This window comes from Equus quagga, chromosome 11, assembly GCF_021613505.1.
Source record: "Equus quagga isolate Etosha38 chromosome 11, UCLA_HA_Equagga_1.0, whole genome shotgun sequence".
Taxonomy (NCBI): Eukaryota; Metazoa; Chordata; class Mammalia; order Perissodactyla; family Equidae; genus Equus; species Equus quagga.
Window position 1 is genome coordinate 84,739,915 of NC_060277.1, and position 23,536 is coordinate 84,763,450.

Consider the following 23,536-nt stretch of genomic DNA (forward strand, 5'->3'; position numbering starts at 1 on the left):
AGAGGGGACGTCATCGTGGCTCTCATCCTGGCAGATCCAATTCCAACAGCCCATCAGAGCTGTTCAAAAGCATTATTTGCTCACCTCCTGTTCTGCAGGATCCCAAGCTGGAAAGGGGAGACCTTTTTATTAATATTAATAAGCATCCGGGAACAAAGGACCCCTTTATTTTCTGCTTTAATTGCATAGTAATTACTCAACTATACTAAGAATGAGGCTGACTTTGCCTCCAGGAGGACTGATGGTTTACATTGTTGGGGAAGGCAGGCAGGCACCACTCAGATACATGCAAAACATCTTCCAAGGACTCAAAACCCCGCCTTTCATTCAGCAGAACTCACCAATCAGGAAGGAGACTGAGGACACAAGATCTTGCTGAGGAGCTAGAGCAAAGGAAGGGGCAGCCCAGGTCGGGTTAATCAGATGTGGCTTCCCGGTAGTCTGAGCTGGATTTTGATGGAGGGAGAGAAGACAAGGACCAAGGGAAATGGGCTGGCAGAAAGGATGGAGGTAGTGGCTGCCACAAGGGCACAGGAATGGCAACCAATAGCCCCAAGCAGGGAATGAATAACAATTTGTTGGCAGAAGCAAAGGTGAGTCACAGGAAACTAAGGCGGAGTCCCCGTGAAGGAGCGCCCTGCCCTCCGGTGTCTGCCTTTTGGCTGCCTTGCTCCAGGTCACAAACTGAGCCCTGGACCTGGAGATTAGGGGTCAGGCTGTGCTCCGTGACCTGGTGGCTGCCAGGTCCATCTTCCTTAGTTGGTTCTGTCCTTACTGAGCTCCACTGCCAAAAAGAATATGAACCTTTCTCCCACCAATATGACTCTATCAACGCGGCTTGTCAGGCCTCCGGAATCTAGCCTGTCTCTACCTCTTTAAGCCTCTCTACCTCTTCATACCCGCACTGCCCATTAGAGAGCCTCCTGCTGTTCCCCAACCACTGGCCTGCTCATCCCACTGCCAACCTTTTATCCAAATTCTCTCACCTGAAATGTCCTCTCCCCTCCCAATCAAATCCTTCAAGGCCCACTTCAGGTCTTGCCTCCTGTCCAAGCTTCCTGCCTGCTGAGTGCTCTGACCACGCAGGAATCTAGTCTTACTGAAGACCCCCTCTTTCACTGATTGTGTGCTGCATCCTCCCGCAAAGACTGGGAGCTCACAGAAGGCAGAGACCACGCCTGAACTTCTGCCTCCTACCCCAGGCCCCAGCGTGACCTTGAGCCCAGAGTTAATCAGCTAATGGGGAAGAGCAACAAGTCCGCAGCACTTCTTACTGGGCTATGGAGTGTTTACAGTGTACACGAGTTGTCACTTGTCCCCCTGCCTTCAGTCCTGTCTTGTCTAACATACAACTCTGGTGTCAGGTCCTGGTGTCAGGCCTCTCCGAGGCTCCCAGTTGCTTGTGTGAATCCAGCCTCTTCAGCTTGGCACCAAGGGCCCCTGCTCTGGCTCTGCCCCACTCTCCACCTTTATCTGCTGCTGCCCTGCCACTGCATTTTATTCTCCAGCTGGAGTGACCCATTGGCAGGGTTTCAGATTCAGTCTACTGAACTGGGCTCCAGTAGCTTTGCACATGCTGTTCCCTCTGGCTTCCTGGGGAGCTCCTTTTTGTCCTTGAAAAGTGGAAACCTTCCCTGACTTCCCAGACAAAGCTAATCACATCCTCCTGTGCTCCTTCTGGTAGTGGGCTTATGGCATCATATTGTAAGTACCTGTGAGCCTCCATGCTAGGCTGGGAGGTCCTCGAGGGCAGGGACGGTGCTCTGTTTTCACGATGAACATCCAGGGCTGTGGTGGCATTCACTGCTTGTCTATCCAGCATCAGTCTCCCATTTCCCCTCTTAGCAGCACCCAGATTTTCCTTTGGAAATCCATCCTTCTCCCACCAGTTTAGAGGGGGATGGATCCTACCCTCAGTGATTGGCTCTCTAACCTAAGCCTTAGCCAAGCAGCACAAAGCTCTGGACTCTCGCTAGAATTCTGGACTATCTGATCCCCTCTTCTTCCAGACAGGGTGGTGCGAAGCAGGGAACTGCTACAGCCATTTTGCCACCATAGGAAAACCAACATAAAGGCAATATGGAAACGAGGAGGGCAAAGCTCAGAGAACAGCAGGAAGAGAGCCCTGAACAGTCCACACCTGAAGCCCACTCTTCTACAGAGGTTCCAGGAAGTCAGGCAATAAATCTCCTTTACTATTTAACCATGCTGAGTTGGGTTTTCAGATACAGTCCAAAGCATCCTGATTCAAGGCTTAGGACAGTGCCTGCCATATAAAATGATTATTAGTCTTGTTATACACTTAATAAATATCTGCTGAATTAAACTCCATGGCAGATGTACCCTGGGCCCAGTTCTGAAATCTACATCTGAAAGGTCAGACTGTGAGGTCTTGGAGCCTGAGTTCTTGGTTGACATAGAGCTGGCAGCTGAGGCTGCTGGGCTCTCACAGAGCATCCTGCACGTGCAGGGCATTTGGGCGGCAGGTGAGTCCTTCATGAACAAACACAGCTCTTCTACAGAGCTATTTTAAGGTGGCCAAAGACTAGGGTTCAAGTCTAAGGTTCTTTATCCTTGACCAAAGCCTTGCTCCCCAGATAACCAGCTGTGTGACTTCAGATAAGTCACATAACCATTCTGCAGCCCAGCTTTCCCATAAAAACAAACAAACATGTAAAACAAGGCCAAAACGTCTGTCTTCCTGCCTGTCTCATGGGGTAGACAGGACACAAGGAACCACAATGCACCTAGGCGTGTGCTCCTTTGATGAGCCTCACCAACATGTGAGTTCACCAGCATTCGGGGCCCCCCAGACCCTGAAGTGCCCCCACCCAGCCCAGGGTGCAAGGGGGAGTCCCTCTGCCCCTCTCTGCTGTGCCCTACATGCTCTTATGGAGCTCCCAAGGGTGTCAGCACACTTTCCGTCGCTCCTCCAGACCGCAGGGCCTGGGCTCCTGGGCCAGCGCAGAGCGTGGGCCAACCAGCTCAGGGGGCCCAAGGTGCCACCCGCTGAAAAGAATTCCACTGATTTAAAAGACCATTAACATTCCCCCACGCCTTTCACTTCAGGATTAACTTCTACTTAGGTCTGGGCTTCAAGGCTAGTCACTAATTGCACTAGAGTTGATTTATCAAGTGCATGGTATTTCTATTACAAAAGTATTGATCAGAGTTGATGCATTTTATCCTCAACAGGGTTGGTCCAAAAGCCCTTGGAAAACGAATGAAGCTGAGGTCAGCGGCAGGCGGCTCTGCACATTATTATAAATTCACTGGGGTTATTGAAATCCGATGCTGGACTGTTTACGGTGAGAGTCTGGGCTCTCCCAGAAATGAAGATTTTAATGACAAACTGAGAAACGAGGTGCCCATCCCCAGAACACAGTGCTGTGGACTGGGATATATGTGTTTGGGGAAGGTCTTTTGGGTAAATCTGGCTGGTCCTAACGGGTCACAGATTTGCTCTCCTTCTGGGCTGCTGCCCTGGCTCTATCCCAGCGAGGGGGTGTCCCCATAACCCTACCCACAGAGGGGCCATCTTGGGGTCACAGCCCCCAGAGGACGCTTGCGGCTAGCACAGGGAGGCTGGGTGGGAAAGCAGAGACGACCACACGGCAGCTGCCCTTTCTCCACATCGGATGCTGCTGATGGAGGCGCAGGAAAAGCCGTCTTCAGAAATGAAGGCACCACACTGATCTATTTTCCTTCTTTAATGAAGCTGACGGCACCAGAAACAATGCTTCCTAGGAAACAGGGGGCAGGAATCCAGATTCTCAGGCCACTGAAGGCAAGAAGTGTTAGTGCCTTTCCATCCCTTGGTGCCTGGCACAGAGCAAACCTTCAGTACGTCTTGTTGAAAGCAACACCAGGAACCCTAAAGCTTGAGCCACAACTGAGGCAAGCAATTGCCAGATCCCTCCAGCAGCTGGAAGACAGTGTGGGGGACACTATCGTTAATGCCCCTCAGCCCCGAACACATGTGAGGCAAAGAATGTCACTGGGTCCAGGGAAAATATCCCAACCTGGGTGGGGTGGACACGGCTGCTTCATGAGATCTACTCTCCTCTGCAAAGCATTTTCTTTTATGGTTCAAGTTAAACTATTTATTCTATCCCGCGACCTGAATTTTACTTTTGCTCGTTTTACCTACTAGAACTGAAGAAACTCATAGGACATCCAGCCACAGGGCGCAAAGCCATTTCCCCAGCAGAGCCACATGTAGGATTTAGGATCTTCTGTTCTCTCTGCCTTCTGTCCCACCCTCCTCTCCTGCTCCCTGGCCTGGGTCAATCTGCAGCTTCAAGAGCCCCAAAGCCTGAGAGTTCCAGCCACTTCCCTCTGCCACTCCCCCACGCTCCCCAAGAAGGCCAAGTCTGAATGACAGCTCCTCCCAGACTTCCCTTCCTGGGCCTTGGGGCCCTCATTCTGTCTGGTGGCTGACTAGCCTGCTCACATTCAATCCTTGCACCCCAACTGTGCCACTGACTTCCACAGCACCGCTTCTCTCCATGGAGCTACCATTTCGCTCTGTTACTTCACACTCTTTTGGGGGCTTCATGGACTCTGTGACTTCCTGGGCTTCTGTCTCCCATAATAGGTAACTTGCACCCTCAAGGTTCAGATCCTGCCTGTGTCCTCCAGCAGCAGTGGGCCAGAGCCACCAACCAGCCTGACTTAAGGAGCAGGTCCCAGGGACAAGTGCTACTTCACTTGCCATCAACTTGTAAAGATCTGAGACCTCTGGGACTCCCTTATGGCTTGTCATCCTAATTGCAGGGCAGACAGTGCGTCGAGAGACAACTGACTGCACATGCCCCTGAGCAGAGGGCAAAGGCAGCAGGACTGGGGAGTCTTCCTGGGGAGAGGGAGGAACACTGTGGCCTCCTCTCTGAAGGTTTCAACCCTCCCCACATCCTTTCATGCCCCTCCCATGGGAAAGCTACGCCAATAATCTCCTTACTGGGAATGTCACCACTCTCACCCTACTGCCCCCCACTCCGTGGAGAGCTCATCTAAAGGCATCTCCCACCTCCACCAACTGTGAGAACAAATGCCGACCTGCACTAGGACCAACTGCGTCCCCAGCCTGCAGACTGAGGTCTTAAGATCTTAATCCCCTTCCCTACCGGATCTCATTTCCCCTCCGCCCCAAGGAGGAGACCATGCAGACAGGGCTGCCAGGGCTGTATCCTTGAAGGGCTGGATGTGAGCTGGCAAAGGACTCAAGGAGCAGAGGAGCCTCGGAGGGGCCTTGCTGGCAGGCCTCAAGAAATAAGGAATGAACTGCTCTGTTCAAGAATCACATGAGGACGACAAAAACAGAGAAGAACTTTAAGACTCCTTCCCGTCCTGGTTCTGTTCTCTTTCGCTATCGCTGGACACTATGGACAGAGATCTCAGCTGGGAAGAAGGCTAGAGCTGAGGGTGGTGACCCAGTTCTGGACCGGGGGAGCAGGGAGTGTGAGGGGAGGTGGTGGTGGCTGATGGCGAGAACATGGATCCAAGCCCCTCTGCAACATTGAAAACATGGAGCCCCCTCTCTTCCTGGTGCCCCAGGCTATCCTTCAGACAGCCGCGCTGTGCCGAGCTGTCGGAGGCCCTGTAATATCAACTCAACAATGCATGTTCCACAACTACAGCTACAGCTACCAGGACATCTACCACAGTGCATGCATTTAGTTCAGTCCCACAGATACATACAATCTAAGAACAGGCAGGGGAGGTGTGAAATGTTTTACTGGACAACAGGTGTTTTGGAGTTGTAACTAATAAAAAAAAAATTGAAAACGAAAGTGTACAAAAAAAAGACATTTCTCGAGAGTTGGATATGAGTTTGTTTCTTGAACTGTTTGATCTGAACAAGCAAAAACATGCAAACCAGCTGGTACTAACAGGAAGCTGGACACTGAGAGAGGATTAATAGGTGTGGACAAACCTTCCCGCTGAGCGTGCTCAGAAGAGTGTTTGAGAGGAGGTGTGCAGATCCTAGTGTAAGAGAGGCGGGAAAGGATGCCTCAGAGACACTCTCTCACCGCAGCCCCAACCAAGCAAGAGAAAAGACAACAGAAACATAACTCTCACACTCACCACCATGTCAGGAGCTCACGTTACTAGATTGGAATAAAGCTGGCAAGTATAAAGTTCAGTAAGGGGTCCTGGCTGGGGCCGGAGATGGGCGGGGGTGGGGGGGGGGCAGGGGGCTCAGAAGCTCTAAGATTGATACACGGACCCCCCCGTAATGTCACCTGGAAATAAAGTAGCCTGAAAATTCGAACCATTCCCCTCACCTGTTGGGGGAGTCATTTGCCAAACTGGACTTAGGTTTGGGTGGGACATGATGGGGCCACTGGAACTCAATGAATACGATCAAAATAAACAAACAGAGTCTTGACTGAGCACAAGAAAAGATGACATTTCAAACTACCGGGTGGAGGTGAAAGAAAAGTGACCACTGATAGTGAAGTTATCTAGGAGTCGGCAGGGACCTCCCCTGGCGGGTCCCCTGAGCCCTGCTCCCCTCAGGACCTGGGCGAATTAGGAAAAGGTGGGCAGGCTGGCCCAGAGGAGTCGGCTGAGGTGGGCGCAGAGCTCAAGGCCCCCCGGACCTCCTACCTGACACCATAGCCCTGATGATACAACTTGCCAACCTGAGCAAAATCGAAGCTGCTTCCGACCCCACGGCCCTCAGCAGGTGCTTCCGCCTCCGGAAGCTCCCCCAGTGCATCATAATGGAAGGAAAAAACCAAACAAAACTGTGGAGCTAGACAAAAATGAAAGACCAAAAAAGGGCCTTCCATAGGATGCCTACTGCCTAAACCAAGCCTGAGAGCCCTGAGAGCAGAGGCTTCCTTTCCCATTGTTCTGACTCCCTGCCAGGCTCAGCACGGCACCAAGCTCAAGGTTGGTACACCACAGCATCTCCCTGAACCAGCTTCTCCCTATAAGGGAATGCGATTTGAACTAGTGATGCCCTCCAATAGCCGAGGCTGCTTGCTCTTGTTCGGGAGGCTGAAGGAGTATCCTCGTCCCCTGGGAGGAGCTGGGATGGGGGCGCAGGGTTGCAGGAGTGGGTGAAGGTAGAACAGGGCAATGAGCCCTCAATGAGCTACTGCTGGCCTGGGCGGATGTACAAACCCAAACACATCTGTGTGGCCCTCTCACATACATGCCAGATGCCACCGAGGGGCCACTGCAACAGGCAAATAATTAGCCATCCTGCCAGGCTCAGAATCCAGGTCATTTTCTAGAGGAAGGGAGGGGATAGTCTTTACAGGCCAAAACGCACTAAAAGGAAGACAGGCAGAGATCCTCTTTCCCCAGCCTTGTACCCTGCTGCAGGTCCAAAGTGGGCTTAGGGGGTGTGGGCCGGGTTACCCTGTCTACAGGCGGGCAGGTGTCTGCCAGCCCCAGCGGAGTTCAGACTGCAGCAGCCCAGTCTAGCCATCGCCCTTGGGCACACCCCAGCCCTGTCCCCAGGCAGCACTGCGGGTTGCCCTCTAGCTTCCTGACCAAGCTTGCACCCCAGGGGACGGGCACCTCGGAGGTGAGGATTTACTCCTTGCACTAACCCAGGCTGGTGTGGGGCAGGTGGTCAGGGAGCACACTCCTGAATAGAATTCACTAACAGTGCAGCGATGAACATGGCTGACCCAGAACGGCCTGTGGGAGACTTGGCTCCCGATGGAAATGGCTACAAATAAAACACCACTGAGCCTGAAACAAAAAGCGTGGTTGGAGATGGCTCTGATCTTCAGGGTTAGGAGTTAGAGGGGATGGGTGGGGCTCCCGCCTGGCTCTGGGGATCTGTGAGAGAGTGGGGGTGGTGGAAGGGGGCACAGACCATGGGGAGACCACTCTCAGACTCGCAAAGAACCCCATGCTGCCCTTTAAACTTGCCATGGAGTCAAGGAGAGTGGGGTGGGGAGAGAGGCAGGGTTAATTTTGGGTTAAAGTTTAGTTTCATAATCCAAGTTATCATAGGAAAAAAACTGAATGGAGAAAACAACAACCGACAACACTCAAAAATCTCAAGAGTTCCCTTTCTGTCGTCCCCCCACCAGGCACAGGTAGGGCAGAGGCTCGTTTATAATGATACCAAACAGCGCTCAAGTTAAAAAACCAAATGGCACGGGGAGACACGAGGCAGCTGTGCACCCCGCCCTGGGCAGGGGGGACTAAGGGACACTGGCCAGAGGGCAGATGAGGCCTTGGAGGCCAGCCAGGACAGGCAGAATCCCACTGAGGATGGGCGCCCAGCTCTCCAGACCTGCCTGCTGGTCTGCCCAGCTCTCTGGCAAACTGCCCCTCAGCAGCCCCCGGAGAACTCCCTGGGCCCCTCCAAACCAATTCTCAGGGGTGATTCCGAGGAGAGGATCCTTTGTAGCTTGAGGCAGTGCCAGTTTGCATGGAACGGATTTTTACTGACGTTTCTAATGGGCCTCACTGTGCCAGTTTCTTATCACCGAGGGTTTGGGTTTTTGGCAATCACCCTCTGGGCTTTTAATGCCCCATTTCCTGGTGCCTCGCAGACACCTCCCTCCCACCGCGCGAGTCCCGGTACATTAAACTAATCTCTTTTCTGGGTGCACCAGCACCCTGTGCACAGGGTGTGGCAGGAGAGCCGCAAACCATGGTCACTCAGTTTAGGAAGAGCAGGGGCCACTCCTGGGCGGGGGGTGAGGGGAGCCCAGCACACAGCAGAAGCCCTCCTTGTTAGGAAGCCTGTGAGCATCTGCAGGAGAGGGACAGAAGGCCCCAGTGCCAGCCTGACCCCATAGTGCTGCTGGGAAAGCGTTCCCACCTCCCTGGAGGGGTTCCAGACCTCCTAAAAGGTTGGATTTGGAAACCAAACGACAGGGGCCACCTCATGGGACAGAACATCCCGATTCCCTTGGCGGCTGGAGCCCAGGAATGCTCTGCTCTTTGCTAAGAAGAGAGTGTCTGGGATGCAATAGGGGTTTTGGGAGGCAGCAGCTCCCTCCACTGAGGTCAGGGTTGGCCCCACTTCTGGCCTTCACAAGCTCTGGGGGTTTAGCCGATCGGCAAGCCGACCTGCCAGGCGCAGCAGGAACCGAGAGGGCTGGCTGCTCCGAGGGCGGTAGTGCGTGGATGGGCTCTGAGCTTCCCTCTCACAATTGAGACCTTCTCTGGCTGGCTCAGAGAGCCGAGGGAGGGAGGCCGGTTAACCAGCCCAAGCCAAGGAGGGAAATGACCACAGGCGCCCTGAAGCCGGCCATCAGGTGAAGGGGCCAACCAAAGTCAAAAAGAAATTCATATTTCTTTTTTCAATGAGGGAATAACAATCTGTTTGGTTTGTGGTCCTGGGACTGACCCCCCTGGGAGCTGCCCTGGGTGGCAGGGCATCGCCCGTGCCTTCCTGCCCCCCCCTCCGGGCTGTGGTGAGAGGAGTGGACAGACGCAGCCACACAGATCCAACAGGGCCTTTACCTTCCCCTGCACACTGGGGCATGCCTGGGAGCCGCCTGTCCCGTACACCTTCCTACCTGATCCTCTTGCTGCCGCCACCGCTGCTGCCGCCACTGGTCCATATGCCGCTGCTGGGAAGCCTGGCAGAGAGAGAGAGAAGCTGGAGTCAAGGAGGGACCCTGGAAAGGGCCACGGACAGACCTGTCTCACCAGCCTCACTCCCCCTACCCCTCCACAAAAAGACAGGAGTGGAAAGGCATCCCCACCGGGCAGCTTTGGGAGGGACACAGGTCAGTGGCTCTCAGGCTCCTGGAAGGCACAGCATCTTTAGGTGTGTTTGATTCTCACACATTTGTCACCCCGGAAACTACTTCTAGAAGGCACATCAAGATAATTCCAGAGGATTAGGAGGAACGTCCCTGGAGAACCAGGGCGAGCTCCCTGATGCACCTGCACCCTGCACTGACACCCCGTGATTCCCCAGCGCCTGTCCAGAGCAGGACCAAGAACGGCTGGCTCGCCTGCAGGGATCCTGGCGGAGTGGGCAGCCCTGCGCCACAGGCAGGAGGCCCTTGGGACGGCCTCTTAACAGAACAGGCACCTTGGCCAGGTGACGGCTTAACTCCTGCCATTCCCCGAAGGCTCTGCAGGTTTGCTTGACCACCCTAACTCCAGACTTTGTCCAAACTTCATGTCAGCAGTGTCACAGCCCCAGGCCTAAGGGCGAAGCATTCTGCAGGGCCCGCTGACTGCATCCGCGTGAAGCCAGCTGTGGGAGGGCGTGTGGGACCTACGTGGGGGAGCCCTGTGGCTTGCTTTGATCTCTCTCAGCGTTTCAACTTCCTGAGGCACAATCAGGGGCATTCAGCTCTGCCTCCTCTGCCTGAGCTCCATTGTCCCGCTCAAGCCGGCAGTGAAGGTCTCCTAAAGGTCTTGATCCAGCCCTTGTGCTATCTAAAAACTTCCTGATCAAGGCTTGTGCTGTCCAATAAGGCACATGGCAGCAAGGCTGTCCCAGCAATGGGACTAAAAGTCAGAAGGACAAGGTGACCCAAGGTGGCTGCAGAATGTCCAGGTGAAGGAAGAGGTGGGTGAGTCCCCTCCTTTGGACTTTTCTTGGCCACTAGCATGTGCACACACAGCCACGTACTGGGACACACACACACAGACACTCTCCCACGCACGTGAAATGACCTCCCTCTGCCATTCGGCCAGACACTGGGAGAACTGATCCCAAGACCCATTTCCAATGACTGCGGTTTTAAATGATGTGCCAGAAGCCAGCAGCAAACAACAAACAGCCCAACAGAGCTGCTCAGCTTTAGCCATTGAGCCTTCCAAATAAGGAAATGCTACAGGACAGAGGGGGGACTCATGCACCGTGGTGGGCAGGGAGCGGAGGAGGAAAGAAAGGACAGAGAGAGCCATCCCCAAACACAGCGAACTAGAAGCTCACTAAACTCTAAGACTATTGTCCTAGCTACAATGAACTACTGGGGAGGAGGTGGCGAGGAGAAGTTCAAAAGGGAACAAGCTATTCTAAAAAGGTCAGGCTAAGCTACTTAAAATGCCAATGAAAAGAGACATACTTGCATTTAAATATGGTAATAGGGCTGTTGAAGGGGGAAAAAGAAAGATCCAGGTGAAATAAATGTATACGGTCTTCCCTGGCTGCTGGGATGGGTCTCCCAGCGCACGCCTGGAGGCTGTTCCCTCCCCCCGGAGGGGGCAATGGACCCTGCCGGAGACCAAGGAAGGGACTTCCCCACCAAGTCCTCTCCCCATTTCTTCCAGGCAGGATCTAGATTTCTGAAGATGTGGTGCTGGCGCAAAGTGCTGAAGGAAAATAAGGAAGAAGTCAAGTTATTTCTCCCTGTCCCAGGCTCAGTACACTAGCCTCCGGCTGCAGGCCCAGAGCAGGGCTCAGGGCACCTGAAGGAGCTGCAAGTGGGAGAGGAGGAAAGCGAGGTCAAGTTATTCTTTTGTACTCTCTCACCCTGTACTTGAAACAGAAGGTTTCCTTGGAAGCACAAAAAGGTGCATGGTGGGAAAGGTAGGGAGATAGAACTGGGGGAGGGAAGTTTAGTCAATAAAAAGATTTTTAACAAAAGGTCTATTTTCTGGAGTTGAGCACATTTTGGACAAAAAGTCCAAGAGAAAGAGAAAGAAAAAAAACTTATCCAAGAAAGGAAATCCATTATCCTTAATCTTAGATAAAGGCTCCTGCTGGAGACTGAGCATCAAACACTGCTAAGGACTGGAATTTAATCTCAACCATCAAAACGGGGCCAAGCAGAGTGACAGGTGTGAGAAGAGGGGCCGGGGGAGGAGAGCCACCCAGTCTGCCCCTCACAAGGCATCGGCCAGCTGACAGCCCTCACGGCATAGCTCCATGGTTGCCACCCCCACACTGCATCCGAGACACCAGGGCCACGGCCCCCACAACCCACCCTCGCCTCCTTGGGAATCTCCAGGAGGGGAGGAGGTTGCGCCGCACTAGCATCCTGCACAGGCCTACCCTCTTGGCCCATTTCCCCAGTTCCCTGCCACCCGCTCCTGTCCTGTTAGGCTGTCCAGCCTCACGAGTCACCCCAAATACGTTCTCCAGATGACCTGGTGGATAAACCCCCGATGCTATTTCCAGGGACAACAGGCTCTCGTTGGTGTCTGGGCTTGTGGGGGATGGGCACGCACAGATCCAGGAAAAGCGCACGTGCGTGTGCATGTCTGTGTTTGTTGGGGGTGGCCTGGGTGAGGCTGTCAGAGGCCAGAGAAGCATCATGACCCTGGCCTAAAGCTGTCCTGACGGAGAGCAGCCTGTCTTCAGGACAGCAGGAGAGACCTGAAGACCAAGAGGCTCCAGTATGTAGACCATGGTGACAAGGAGCCTTCTTGGGGCAGGACCTGGAGGAGCTGCAAGTGCAGGGAGGAGAAGCCTTGCAGGCTCCTGGTCCTGTTTTCAGCACTTCTCTCCAGGCCCTGAGGAGCCAGGGGTCACCTGTGGCAGGCTACCTCCTTGGGGAACCTCTCTTATCTTATTTTGGAAGGGACAGGAGGTCTGGGATGCCAAGGAGAGAACTGCCCAGGCAGGGGGTGTTCAGGGGAAGACCGAGGGGGATTAGGCAGAAGCTCTGGGAGGGCTCAGGGCTTCTCGCTGGGGCTGAGGCTCAAACACAGCTGTGGCAGAGCCCCCTGGGTCATGAGCGCCCATGGCTGCCCTAGCACCCACTGCCCAGAGTGGGAGAGGACACCCTCCCCGTGCTGCTGGGAATGTGGAGAAGGGGTCCCTCCTTGACACAGCCTGCCTGACCAACGCATGCAGGGGGCAACCAGGCTTCTCCTTGTGAGAAGGTTAGCACAATAGCTAAGCATACAGACTTGGAGTCTGTGTGGGTTTAAATCCTACCTGAGGCACTTACTAGCTCTGTGACTTTGGAAAAGTTACTTAATCTGTCTGTGCCTTAATGTCTCCATCTGTAAAGACAACCACGGACGGACGGTATTAGTGTGGGATTAATATATGCAAAGTGCTTAGACGAATGCCTGCCAGGGAGTAAGCTTAAATGGGTGTTAGCTGTCATGCTGATGAGGCCTATCAGGTCTCTGTCCAGCCAGCAGCCCTGCCTTTTGACTCTCCCCTGCACAGGGCTGTGCCACTTTCTCCATGGTGGGCTACACGGTTAGATGGTCAGCACACAGGGAGTCTGAATTCCTGATAACAGCGGTCTGTAATCCTTCCTAACGCCCCCACTTCACGGTGTCATTTTAGTGAGCTAAATTTCCATAGCTCAAATTAGAACATGCATTCTGTTCAGCTCTAACAACTACTTGGCCTCGCGGGCAGACACGACCCCAGCCTTCTAATACTTCCCACTTCTTGGTAGTAAATCCAGCAGAAAGGAGAAAAACATTTTGAGATAAAATCTCTGGGCCTGAGAGCAACAGGTGACCTACCTGGGAATTGTATTAAGGATGTGGTGTGCTCTTCCTGTTAGAGACCCCTGCATTCAGAGCGAGGACGCTGGGGCACAGAAGAATGAAGCACTAATGGTGGAATTCCAGGCATGGGCAGGTAGGAACTGCCACAGTTTAATAGCCATCAGACCCAAAGACCCAATCTCGCTCGTCCGGAGCTCCTCAGCCCACTGGGCTTGGTGTCAAAGCCCGGCCTCCAGCCCTGGCCGCCCCTGCCTTGCTGTGTAACTTGGGCACAGTGCTTCCCTTTTCTGGGCCAGGGGTAAACAGCTCCTCTCCATGTCAGACCAGATGATCTCGGAAGTCCGTCACCTCTGACCTGACCTAAGCCTGTCTTCCTGAGTAAGAGGACAACACACCCCAGGCCTTCCGTCCCTGGAAAGCAGTGCCACTGGGGTTGGCACTAACACTTTCTGGGGTTAGTAACTCATCTAAACAAAAGCTGTCGCCATCCCACTGACAGTGAATGAGAGGCTTTTTTGGACTTTTCGGGGCTGTGAGACTTTATTGCAAATTAGAAGTCAATGGCACTTTTCCTTTTTGAGAATTATATGACACCACACCTACTTTTTACTGCTTTTGTGGCATTGACTAGTTTCTGCCTTATCTAAGCAATTATTTTTACATGCACGTCTTATTTTTCTTGCTGGATGACAAATTTTTCTAGGGCAGGACTAAGTCACATGTTCCACTTAGGACCCAGCCCAGAGTCTGCCCCACAGAAGATTCTTGTGGAGCATCAGCTGGCGATGGTCAGGATGCTCTGATGTGGCGTGAGAGCCAGTGCTGGAGCCACTGCTCTGGCACCCTGCAGCTGGGAGGCAGTGCCGCCTGCACTTTCGCTGTCTCTCCACACCCACGATCCTCCACCCCCGGGGGCAGCACACTCAAATGCCCAGAGGAGTGGGCCAGGAGCACAGTCGACCCAGCAGAGGGCGCCAGGCTATGGCCAATGGGAGCGCCCTGCCCTAACGCACTGACCCTCACCGCTGGTTGCCCACTGGAACCACCTGGGGAGCTTCAACAAATGCTGAGGCCTGGGTCCCCCCCCGGAGATTCTGATTTATCCAGTCTGGGGTGCAGTCTGGACAGTGGGGCCCTTAAACGCTTCCCAGGTGGTCCCAGTGTGCAGCCCAGGGCTCGAACCTTCGGTTTAAAGGCTTTCAGAATTTTTAAAAAGTGAAATTGCAGCGCACATCTGTACAGCCTGTCACCCAATACCTTGAGGAAGGAAAGGCCCTCCTGAGAACACGGTGGTGGATCTCATTCTTGGGATCACCTCCTGTGAGATCCACTGCAGGGTCTCCATCCAGACCAGTGGGTCTCGATCCTGGCTGGGGGAGTTTAAGCAACAACACACAACAGAGTCAGGTGGGGGCCCACGTCTCTATCTTTGAAAGGCCTTGCAGATGATTCCGATGCATGCTGGAGGCAGAGAACCCCTGATTTAGAGGAAACCTTGGGGTGTCCTTAGCTTTTAGCAGACACTGAAGGGCACTGCAGTCTTGTCTGCTGCAGGGTATTATGTCCCGCGCCTCCTTCTCTGCGTCCTTTCTCCTTCCCAGGATGAGCAGATGCTGGCCCGGGAGTGCACTGTCTGGGACATGGTGCTGGCTCAGTCAACACTTATTTCTGTGACCTTGGATGAGTCAGTGGGCCCCTCTGTGCCTCTCACAAAAAGAAGAGATGAGAGAATTCTGCGGTTCCTTATGGCTCCAACAGGCCGTGATTTTGAGGGGAATCTTTACAAAACACTCTTTGTAATGTGCATTACCATCCCGAATGGTCCATTAGGAAAGACCGTTTTCCCTCTGTTGTGCTTGTTTAAAGCACTCTCCACTCCTTGCCCAGCACGCCTGCATCGCCCCCACCAGCAATTTCCATGATGGTCCAACATTCTTGGCTAAACCCAACATTGCTTTACTGAATCAAACACTAAAAAATAAGCATCCAAAAGGAGAAACTGTCACCCAGAATGTAGGAAACGTGTCCTAAAAGAGTTTAGAAATGCCACCATCTGTCATCTGGCTGGCCCAGGACTCTCTCCACCTCCTGGCAGGCCTGCCTGGTGTGACAGGGCTAGTGCTTTTACAGAAAATCCATAGCTTTTTCTTCTGGGCATCTATGTCTTCTGGACAGGGAGAGAGTGGTGGCTTACAAGGGAGTGAGGGGGAAAAAATGAGGCTGATGCATTTTTGGAGTGGGAGGACCCAGGGGTTCAAAACAGAGGGCCTGAAGGGGAGGGACAGTTGATAACCAAAGAGACACATTTATATGATCAAACTGTAAAACTGTGCTTTGAAGGAAGCTGATCCACGTCCATTTGAAAAATCCCAAGTCTCTGGCATTCAAAATAGGAATCTGATTTACACAAGCCTTTTTAGGAGCAAGGCTGACATTCCCCGAGGATACCAATAGCATCATTCCCACAGAGGCCCCTGGACAAAGGACAGGGCTGGGAGCTTCTGCTGGGGGCAGGGGTGCTAGAGAGAGTATGGGCTGGAAACCCCTCGCCCTCTGCCAGGAAAACGACAGTCACTTGGAACCTGGCTAATGTCCCTCCGGAGAGGAAGGCAAAGGGGCCAAATGAGAAGGCCAGGCCTGCCACCCTGCCTGGTGAGGGGTCCACAGCCTGCGCCTGGGCCTGGATTATCCTCGTTGCCAAAGGGAGGTGAGAGGCTCTGGGGTCATGAGCCCCAAGGGTGTTGGTACTCACAGCAGAGGGAAGGCACAAAAACTGCCCCAAATAACTTTGAATGCAATTGCTGTTTAGCTTAATTTTTAAAATCTATGTAACTCATAAGAGGTTTCAATGGAGACGAGGGAAGGTGTGCTGCCATACTGAACCTTGGTGAGCTTCTATAAGGTTCTGTTGCCAGAGAGTCTCTGCTCCGGGGAAAGGGATAGGGGAAGCATAAAACAGGAAGTCAGGGAGCATCCTTTGGAAACAACGAGAAAATTCCCAGGAGAGACAAGCGCAGACCCAGGGTGCCCCGAGGGGAGTGGATGTGCATTTGCCTGCCAATTCCTTCTAACTTGGAGGTGCTCAGGGAGCAAAACAGAGTGCCTGCCGCCACCGTGCCCCAAAGACCAGGAGGAGGTCTGCCACCCCCCACTCACCCCCTTGACACTTTGCAGCTTCTGCCCTTCTCCTTTGGGAATGATTCTGCAGCTAGGGAGTGGCCCCTGGTCTCAAGCCCGACCGGGCTCCAGCTCAGAGCATGGAGTCGAGGGCTGAGGAATGAAAGCAGCAGGTGCTCAGATGTGCCCATGGGCCCTCTGGAGTGGGGACTTTCATCCACCTTTAGCGGCTCTAGGCCCACAGCTGGCATTCCACAGCAATTCCCCCAGCCTCCCTCTTCCGGAGGCATCATTCTCAATGCAGGCTGCACACTGGAGTCCCCTGGGGAGCTTAGAAAAATACTGATGCCTGGGCCCTACCCCCAGAGGTTCTGAAATACAATCAAGTGCCAAGTAACGACATTTTGGTCAATGATGGATGCTCGTCCCCTAAGATTAGTACCATACAGCCTAGCTGTGTAGTAGGCTATACCATCCAGCGTGTAAGTACACTCTATAATGTTCACTCAATGACGAAACTGCCTGATGACGCGTTTCTCAGAACGTATCCCTGTCATTAAGTGACACACATGACTGTTCTGTCTAGGTACAGCCCAGACAATGGAAACTTTCAAAGCTCCCCAGGGGATGCCAAAGTTGAGAACACAGCTTTAGGCTCTGCTCTGCTTGCTCAGGTCCTGGGGCTCTTCCAGGAGGCAGGAGGCAGAACGCTCTGTCTGCCTTCTCCCTGGGTTCTTCTACCTCTGAACCATTTAATCCCTTCCGACAGAGAGCTGGAGCCCACGCTACCCTCACTGACCTCAAACCTCTGCAGGGAACTCTCTAATTCCAGACCCTTCCTCAGTCCTGCCTTCCCAATAAATATTTGCTGAGCTCCTACCACATGCCTGGCGCTGGGATCATAGCCGTGAACTCCACACACAGAGCCTGCCCTCAGGGAGCGTACAGTCACTAGCTCCTGAAGGGAACAGGGGCTCCATCTGCGTGACTGCAGGACCAGTCTGCACACAAACCAAACGCCTGGGAAGGAGAGAAAACTGGCTAGTGATACGCCGGGCCTTGGACTAGAAGGGAGCTGGGGTTCACTGTCAGGGTGAAGGGAGATCTGCCTTGGACCCACCTAGCTGGGAGCCAGGCCCCTGCTCATCTCTGCTTTCAACTCTTCTCAAGGCTGAGCTCAACACCTGGGTGTGGCTACTTCAAATCCGGCTTGAAGATGCAGACAGCAACCAGAAGATTAGTCCGCAGGCACAGTGGGATGGATGGGGTGGCCATTCCAACTAATTATTTTCTCCAAGATCAAGGAAACAAAAGGAAAGGGAACGGAGGTGTTCCTGTGGCTATGATCTTGACTTAGCCCCCAGAGCTCTCACCACTACAATTCACTTCAGTGAAAAATTACCCAGCTGGGTCCTGGGACACACAACCAAGACACAGGTTCCCTCAACATTCTTTTCACTTACTACCCACCAAGTTGGGGGCAGGGACCCTAGAGAGTTCCAGCTTCTTTCTTCCTTGGCTGGACCATAGGAACCTGGGGATGAGGCAAGGTTTCTCTGCAGTGCTAGCCAGAGGGCCAGCATCAGGCCTGGCTGACACATCACAGTGCCCTGGCACTGGCTCCTGGCCCTACGAGGACGCTCTGGCCAGGACCATTCTCTCTCCCATCAAGACCTCCAGGGTGAGAACGGCCACAGGGGGTTCATTCCAAAACCAGCCCTCGCTGCCGGCCCTCGCGGCCCCGTGCCAGCAGTTTGCAGCCCTGCATGGCTCAGGCACGCCCGCTCGCCCACGGGACGAATATCTACCTGTGTCTCTGAGACCAAGACCAAGATCTTCAGGGTGAAGGGCTTCCAGACCGCAGTTTCTAAAGAGACATCAGCAAACTATTTCGAGAGTTTCTCCTTCTGCACCCTCCCCCCCCCCCCCCCAAAACTGCCATTTCTGCTTTTGAGACACTGTCCTACCTACCGCCAGGGTGACATAGGTGTCAGGAAAAACCACTGGTCTAACCATGGATAACTTCCAGAGCTCTGTTCAGGAGGCTTTTTACACTTCTTCCTGTCCCAAAAATTTCAGATGCTGAATGGCCAGAGAAAGAGTCAACATTTTGCTTCCACCCCATAGGGTCTCTTGCTGAACCATTTAAATCTAAACAGCCTAAACGCTCCTTGGGTCTCCTCACATGCCGGCTTTCCTCCCAGCTTCATTCTGGATGGGCCTTTACAATGGCTCTGCCCAGCATGATTCCAAACACCAGCCCTATGGCATCCACCTCTGGGGACCAGGACAGGAAATGCTCAAGTCTGGAGCACCCAAGACTTTGCTGAAAGACTCAAAGCCCGATCTCGGCCCCATCGCTAGCTCAGTGAGTAAACTAACATCAGTGATCTCAAGCGCCCTCCCCTAAATGTAAAACGTAGACTCCACAGCTTTCTGTCTCCTGAGATAAGATGTTTCAGCGCTGAATGAAGGACCACTGCTGTACCGGGCATCCTCGAGCGGTGGACCATGGGATGGTCAGGGAGTCTCAGGGGAGAGCCCAGGGTGGCTGGGGAGGTGCTCTGAGGGATCTGGACCATTGGCTATTTACCAGCTAGTAGCGAAATATTTAAAATTTTTAACAGCCAGTGGACCATACCACTGCATACCAGCCCTAGTTGACGGGGTGAGTGGTAGAACCTTCTGTGTGCTTTTGCTTCCTCGCCTAGAAATAAAGGAGGTTGGCCTAGGTGAGGAGGAAATCATCACCACACTGATGATGATAGCAGCAGCTGGCTCTGGAGCGCTTTCCATGGCCAAGAAGCTTCCCTGCGTCATCTCAATGCACCCTCACCTCAGCCCATAAGGAAGACACTGCCAGTCCCATGTAAGGGATGACGGACTCTGGGTGCAGAGAGGTCAAAGGAACCAGCACACGACGTGGTTAAAGCAAGGTGGTAAAAATCCCATCTCCCACACTTACTGGTTGTGTGACCCAAGACTAGTGACATAACTTCCCTCTGGGCCTCACTCTGCCCCTCTGTGAGCGTGTTAAAGCCGCCTCCTTGTAGGACTGCTGTGAATTCAATGAGATGACAGCACCAGGCGCTCTGCACGGTATCTGGCGCTCAGTAAGTGCTCAGTAAGTAGAATAATAACTTTTATTTCTATTTTTATTATTATTGCCCAAGGTAATAACAGAAATGGAGCTGAGAACTCCCTTTGGTGCCTTCCTATTCTAAAATCCTATTAATTTACATGACATTTCACATCCAAAGGGCTTTAGTAGATAACATTTATAATTTGCTTGTGAGTGATAAGGGTACATTTTATCTGAAGTGCAAGGTCTAACTTTGGTGGGTCATGTGACAACAGGGGGCAAGGGGCTCACGGGGGCTCAGGGAGGGCCTGGCTGGGGTGGCCACGGCCCCATGAAGTGGTGACTACAGGTGTGGACGTGGATCCCAAGCCTGGGTGATTGTGCCGGGCTGGTGTCTGCTGCCCTCTTGCCCTCAGGCTCATCCAGTTCCTCCCAGCTCCTCCAGAAAGGGTCCAGCTAGTGGAGTCTTTCTGGGTCCCTCCATCCAAGTGGAATCCTGTTTGTTCCTCTGCCTCCAACAGGTGCCCTATAAAGGCAGGGGCATGTTTCTCTGGCTCACCACTGTGTTCCCAGCATCTAGGGCAGGGCCTATGACACAGCAGGCGCTTAATAACTACGTGCTCCATGTGTAAAGAATGGATGGGTGGAGGAGGGATGCACAGATGCGAGGGGAAGGGGGAGCAGGTGCCTCTTCTTGCTCCCAGCCTTACCTGAATCCTAGCAAGTTCAAGGCTGGTACCAGAGGTCAGATGAAGAAGGCCTGGAGAGGTCCGAAGCAGGTACCACTAAGAAAGCTGCAGGGCTGGCCCTGGACCCTCCCCTGCAAACCAGAGGTGTCCAGGGGCCAGCAAAACACCCCCAGACTCACAACAGAGCAGCAGGGCCTATACCAGGGGAAAAGCAGGCTGTGCATTCATCTCCCTCTATGAGTGAGTGTGTCTGTGCCAGGCTCGCCACCATGAAGGAGCAGAGACCCAGAGCCCACTGGGCCAGCTCAGCAGTATCCAGAAAGGCCCCAACAGGGGATGGCCTCCTACGGCAAGGGTGAGTCAGCATCCTTGGTCTACAAAATGTCTGCCTGGGATTCCCTGGGTCTGAGAAGAAGCGTTGGTTTCCCAATGCCAAAGTCTACTGTCCAGCTGACCTGGCCCAAGTAATGGGACAGGATCTGCTCAGATGAGGGCCAGAGAATCAGTGGAGGCAGGAATGCAAGGCAGAGAAGACTTGTAAATTTGAGTGCCTTTACACCTGCCGGTCCCTTGACGTGGAATACCCTTTCTTCATCAGCTACCTGGTGAACTTCTATTTCAAAACCCAATTCAGATGTCACTCCTTCCTCAAAGCTTTCCAGGCAGAGTCAGCGACTCCATCCCCTGCACTCACTCTGCACACCAGTCAGACCTTATAAAAACACACCTGGCTATACGTGGGATGCCCGTGCAGGCGCTGACCTCCTTGCTCACTTGCTCAGCATCCTGTGCCCTGGGAGGACCCAGCCTGAGGCAGGTCCTGATGACCCTTTCCAGCACTCTGCAGAGAATGTACTCTTGCCCCCTTGACTGAGGGGACAGGAAGCGGAGGCGGTGACCCCATTGGTTGAGGTCTCTTGCGGGCACGGGATCCAAGATGCCCTGGACTCAGGGAAAGCGTCTTGGGGTGGGACTCGGCTCCAGCTCCTCAGCCCAGGGAGGAGGAGGGAGTGGGGCCACACCTTTGCCTTCTGGTTTGTCCTTGGCTATGTTGGAGGACACGAGCGCCCATCCCTCAGGCCTGGCACTGCCGTCTGCCTATAATTTCATACCCTGTAAGTAATTTATGTTTTTATTATTGTTGTTTTGTTTTTTAAGCTGTGGCCTTTCACATGCTTTTGCTGATGGAAATTAAAACCAAAGGGCCTGAAGAAAGGTGATCACGTTCCTGCTGGCAGGCTTACTGGGGACTTCATGAAGCTGGTGGCACAGGGACCTAGAATGTGCAATGGGAGAGCAAGGACAGCACTGCTGGTGGAGATCGGAGCTGGCGGGAACTGTACTCAGCCCACGGAGAATGAGGAGTGAAGCCGCGCCCACACCTCCCTCACTGCACCCCTGACGGAGCTGGCTGGGCCCTCTGCTCCCCAAAGGGCCTCTTCCTTGGACACGACACCACCCCCTTCCAAAGCACTGAATCATGCTTGGCCCCAGGGACCCTCTCAACAACCTGTGAGGAAGGGGGACTGGACAAGGATCAACAGCCCCATTTGACAGATGGGGAAACTGAGGCCCAGAGGTAGCCTTACTCTCCCAGCAAGCTGGGGGCAGGAATTCAGTCTCGTGACTTCCTGCCTGAGAACCCAGAGCTCTGGGCTTTAGCACAGGGAAGGGGGGCAGTAAGGAGGGCAGAGCTGAGCACTCATTTTAGTCATATTTCCCTTTATTTATGCAGAGGAGTGCAAGAGGCACGGAAAACTGATGGAAAGTGAAACCCGCAATTCCTGTCAATTCAGATTCCTCCAACTCATTTCCGTGAACATTTATTAAGTGCCTATTAGGCACCGTGCTCTCTTTTCATCTGGGAATAGCGTCAGCTCCTGATTTTCCAGGCGGAGGCAGGAGCACGGCAGCACGGCCCATCCACAGCCCTGACCATCCTCACCCAGGATCTGGGGTGTGCTGCTCAACCGTGCTTTCCCGTTCCCTTTTAAAGCAGCAGATATACCTTCCTGACTAGCTTGCCTTTCATATTCAAATGAGAGGATAAGCCCCCAGCGCACACTGGGCCGGGTGGCACAGAGTGGGCTGACTGCAGGAGGAGCTAGCTTGTGATCTGAAATCCAGCTGTGGACCCCATCTGGGAAGGAGTAATCCCTAGAGAGAAGCTCAGGGCTGAAGGGAGGTGCAGCCTAGAGGGCTGGGGATGAAGCAGATGTGCAGGGCTGCTGTGTCGGGAGCGGCTTTCCTTTGCAAGGGGGTGATTCTGTTTAAAGTGCTGAAACACCCAGCTATGGGTGCCTGGGGGGGTGGGCCCGTGGTTATGTCAATGTACCTGGGAAGCCGACCACCCTAACGTGGCATTTCAAGATCAGCTCCCCTACTAGTGAGGAACCAGCCGTCGCTCACTGGGTGGGCTCCATTCTGGAACCCAACTGGAAGGAAAGAGACAGGCAGTGCTGGCAGAGCCTAAGGGTCTACCATGTTGGGGGTCCACCAGGGTTCCCCGTGAGGGCATTTCTAGGGCAGAGGAATGAGGAAAGAGCCCTGACAAACTTCAGCAGGAGGAAACAGTCCTGGCATTTAAATTTACACCCAAAGGAGGGGTCATCCTAAGCCACTGGTTCCAGGACTATTGCAGCGGCCCTGGATTGCCGCCCTTGACAAGGGTGCAGGGGCTGGGGAGCGAGGCTCCTCTCCCTCCGAGAACCAGGCCAGAAAAAGCAGAACTCCAGAGAGATCAGAACGCAGGGGTGCAAGTCCAGGTCTCGCCTCTCCTGAGCGGAGGCCGACCACAGGGGTCTCTGCTACTTGGGTGGGCTGGAGGAGCAGGTGGCCACGGGGCCCTGGAGTCGCTCCCCACAGTGGCCCAGGTTACCCATCCAGGCAGGATCCTGGGCCTTTGGCGTGGCAGCTATCAGCATTTCCGAACACTTTACAAAATGTCGTAAACTGCACAGAGCTGACAGATGGGCGTGAGCTGGTTCAGGAAGCTTCCGCAGGCCAAGGTTGCTTTTCCTAGTCACCCTATAAGGCAAACTCCTTCCCCTCTCGAGAACTCAGGTTCCTTTCACTCTGCTTTCCACAGTCAAGCCAGCCCTCAGGAGAGACAGACCACCAAGCTTTCATCTTTGCTCCAAGACCAGAGAGGTTTGACCAAGCTTACCCTGCAGCAGTCCCTATGGACAATGAGCTCCACGGCTTCTCCTGCAGAGGGAGCAGGCTATCCCTGCCCTATGGCGCCTCTCCTCAGACCACGCCCTGTCCCTCCTTGTAAAAAAGG

General features: G+C 53.7%; 1 protein-coding gene across 10 annotated transcripts in view; it reads right to left on the reverse strand.

Annotated features, from left to right (window-relative positions):
* The window catches only part of MSI2 (musashi RNA binding protein 2), a 388,026-nt gene that overhangs the window by 21,245 nt on the left and 343,245 nt on the right, over window positions 1-23,536 (reverse strand). For 3 of the 10 annotated variants that reach the window (XM_046674791.1, XM_046674790.1, XM_046674789.1), the window contains exons 11-12: window positions 9,504-9,566; window positions 342-446 (exon numbers count right to left, since the gene is read on the reverse strand). In XM_046674791.1, coding sequence (XP_046530747.1) covers window positions 342-446; window positions 9,504-9,566 — 168 coding nt within the window. Of the gene's footprint in view, window positions 1-341; window positions 447-5,935; window positions 5,986-9,503; window positions 9,567-23,536 lie in introns of all 10 variants that reach the window. The other 7 variants (XM_046674798.1, XM_046674793.1, XM_046674795.1 and 4 more) reach the window with 3 other exon arrangements.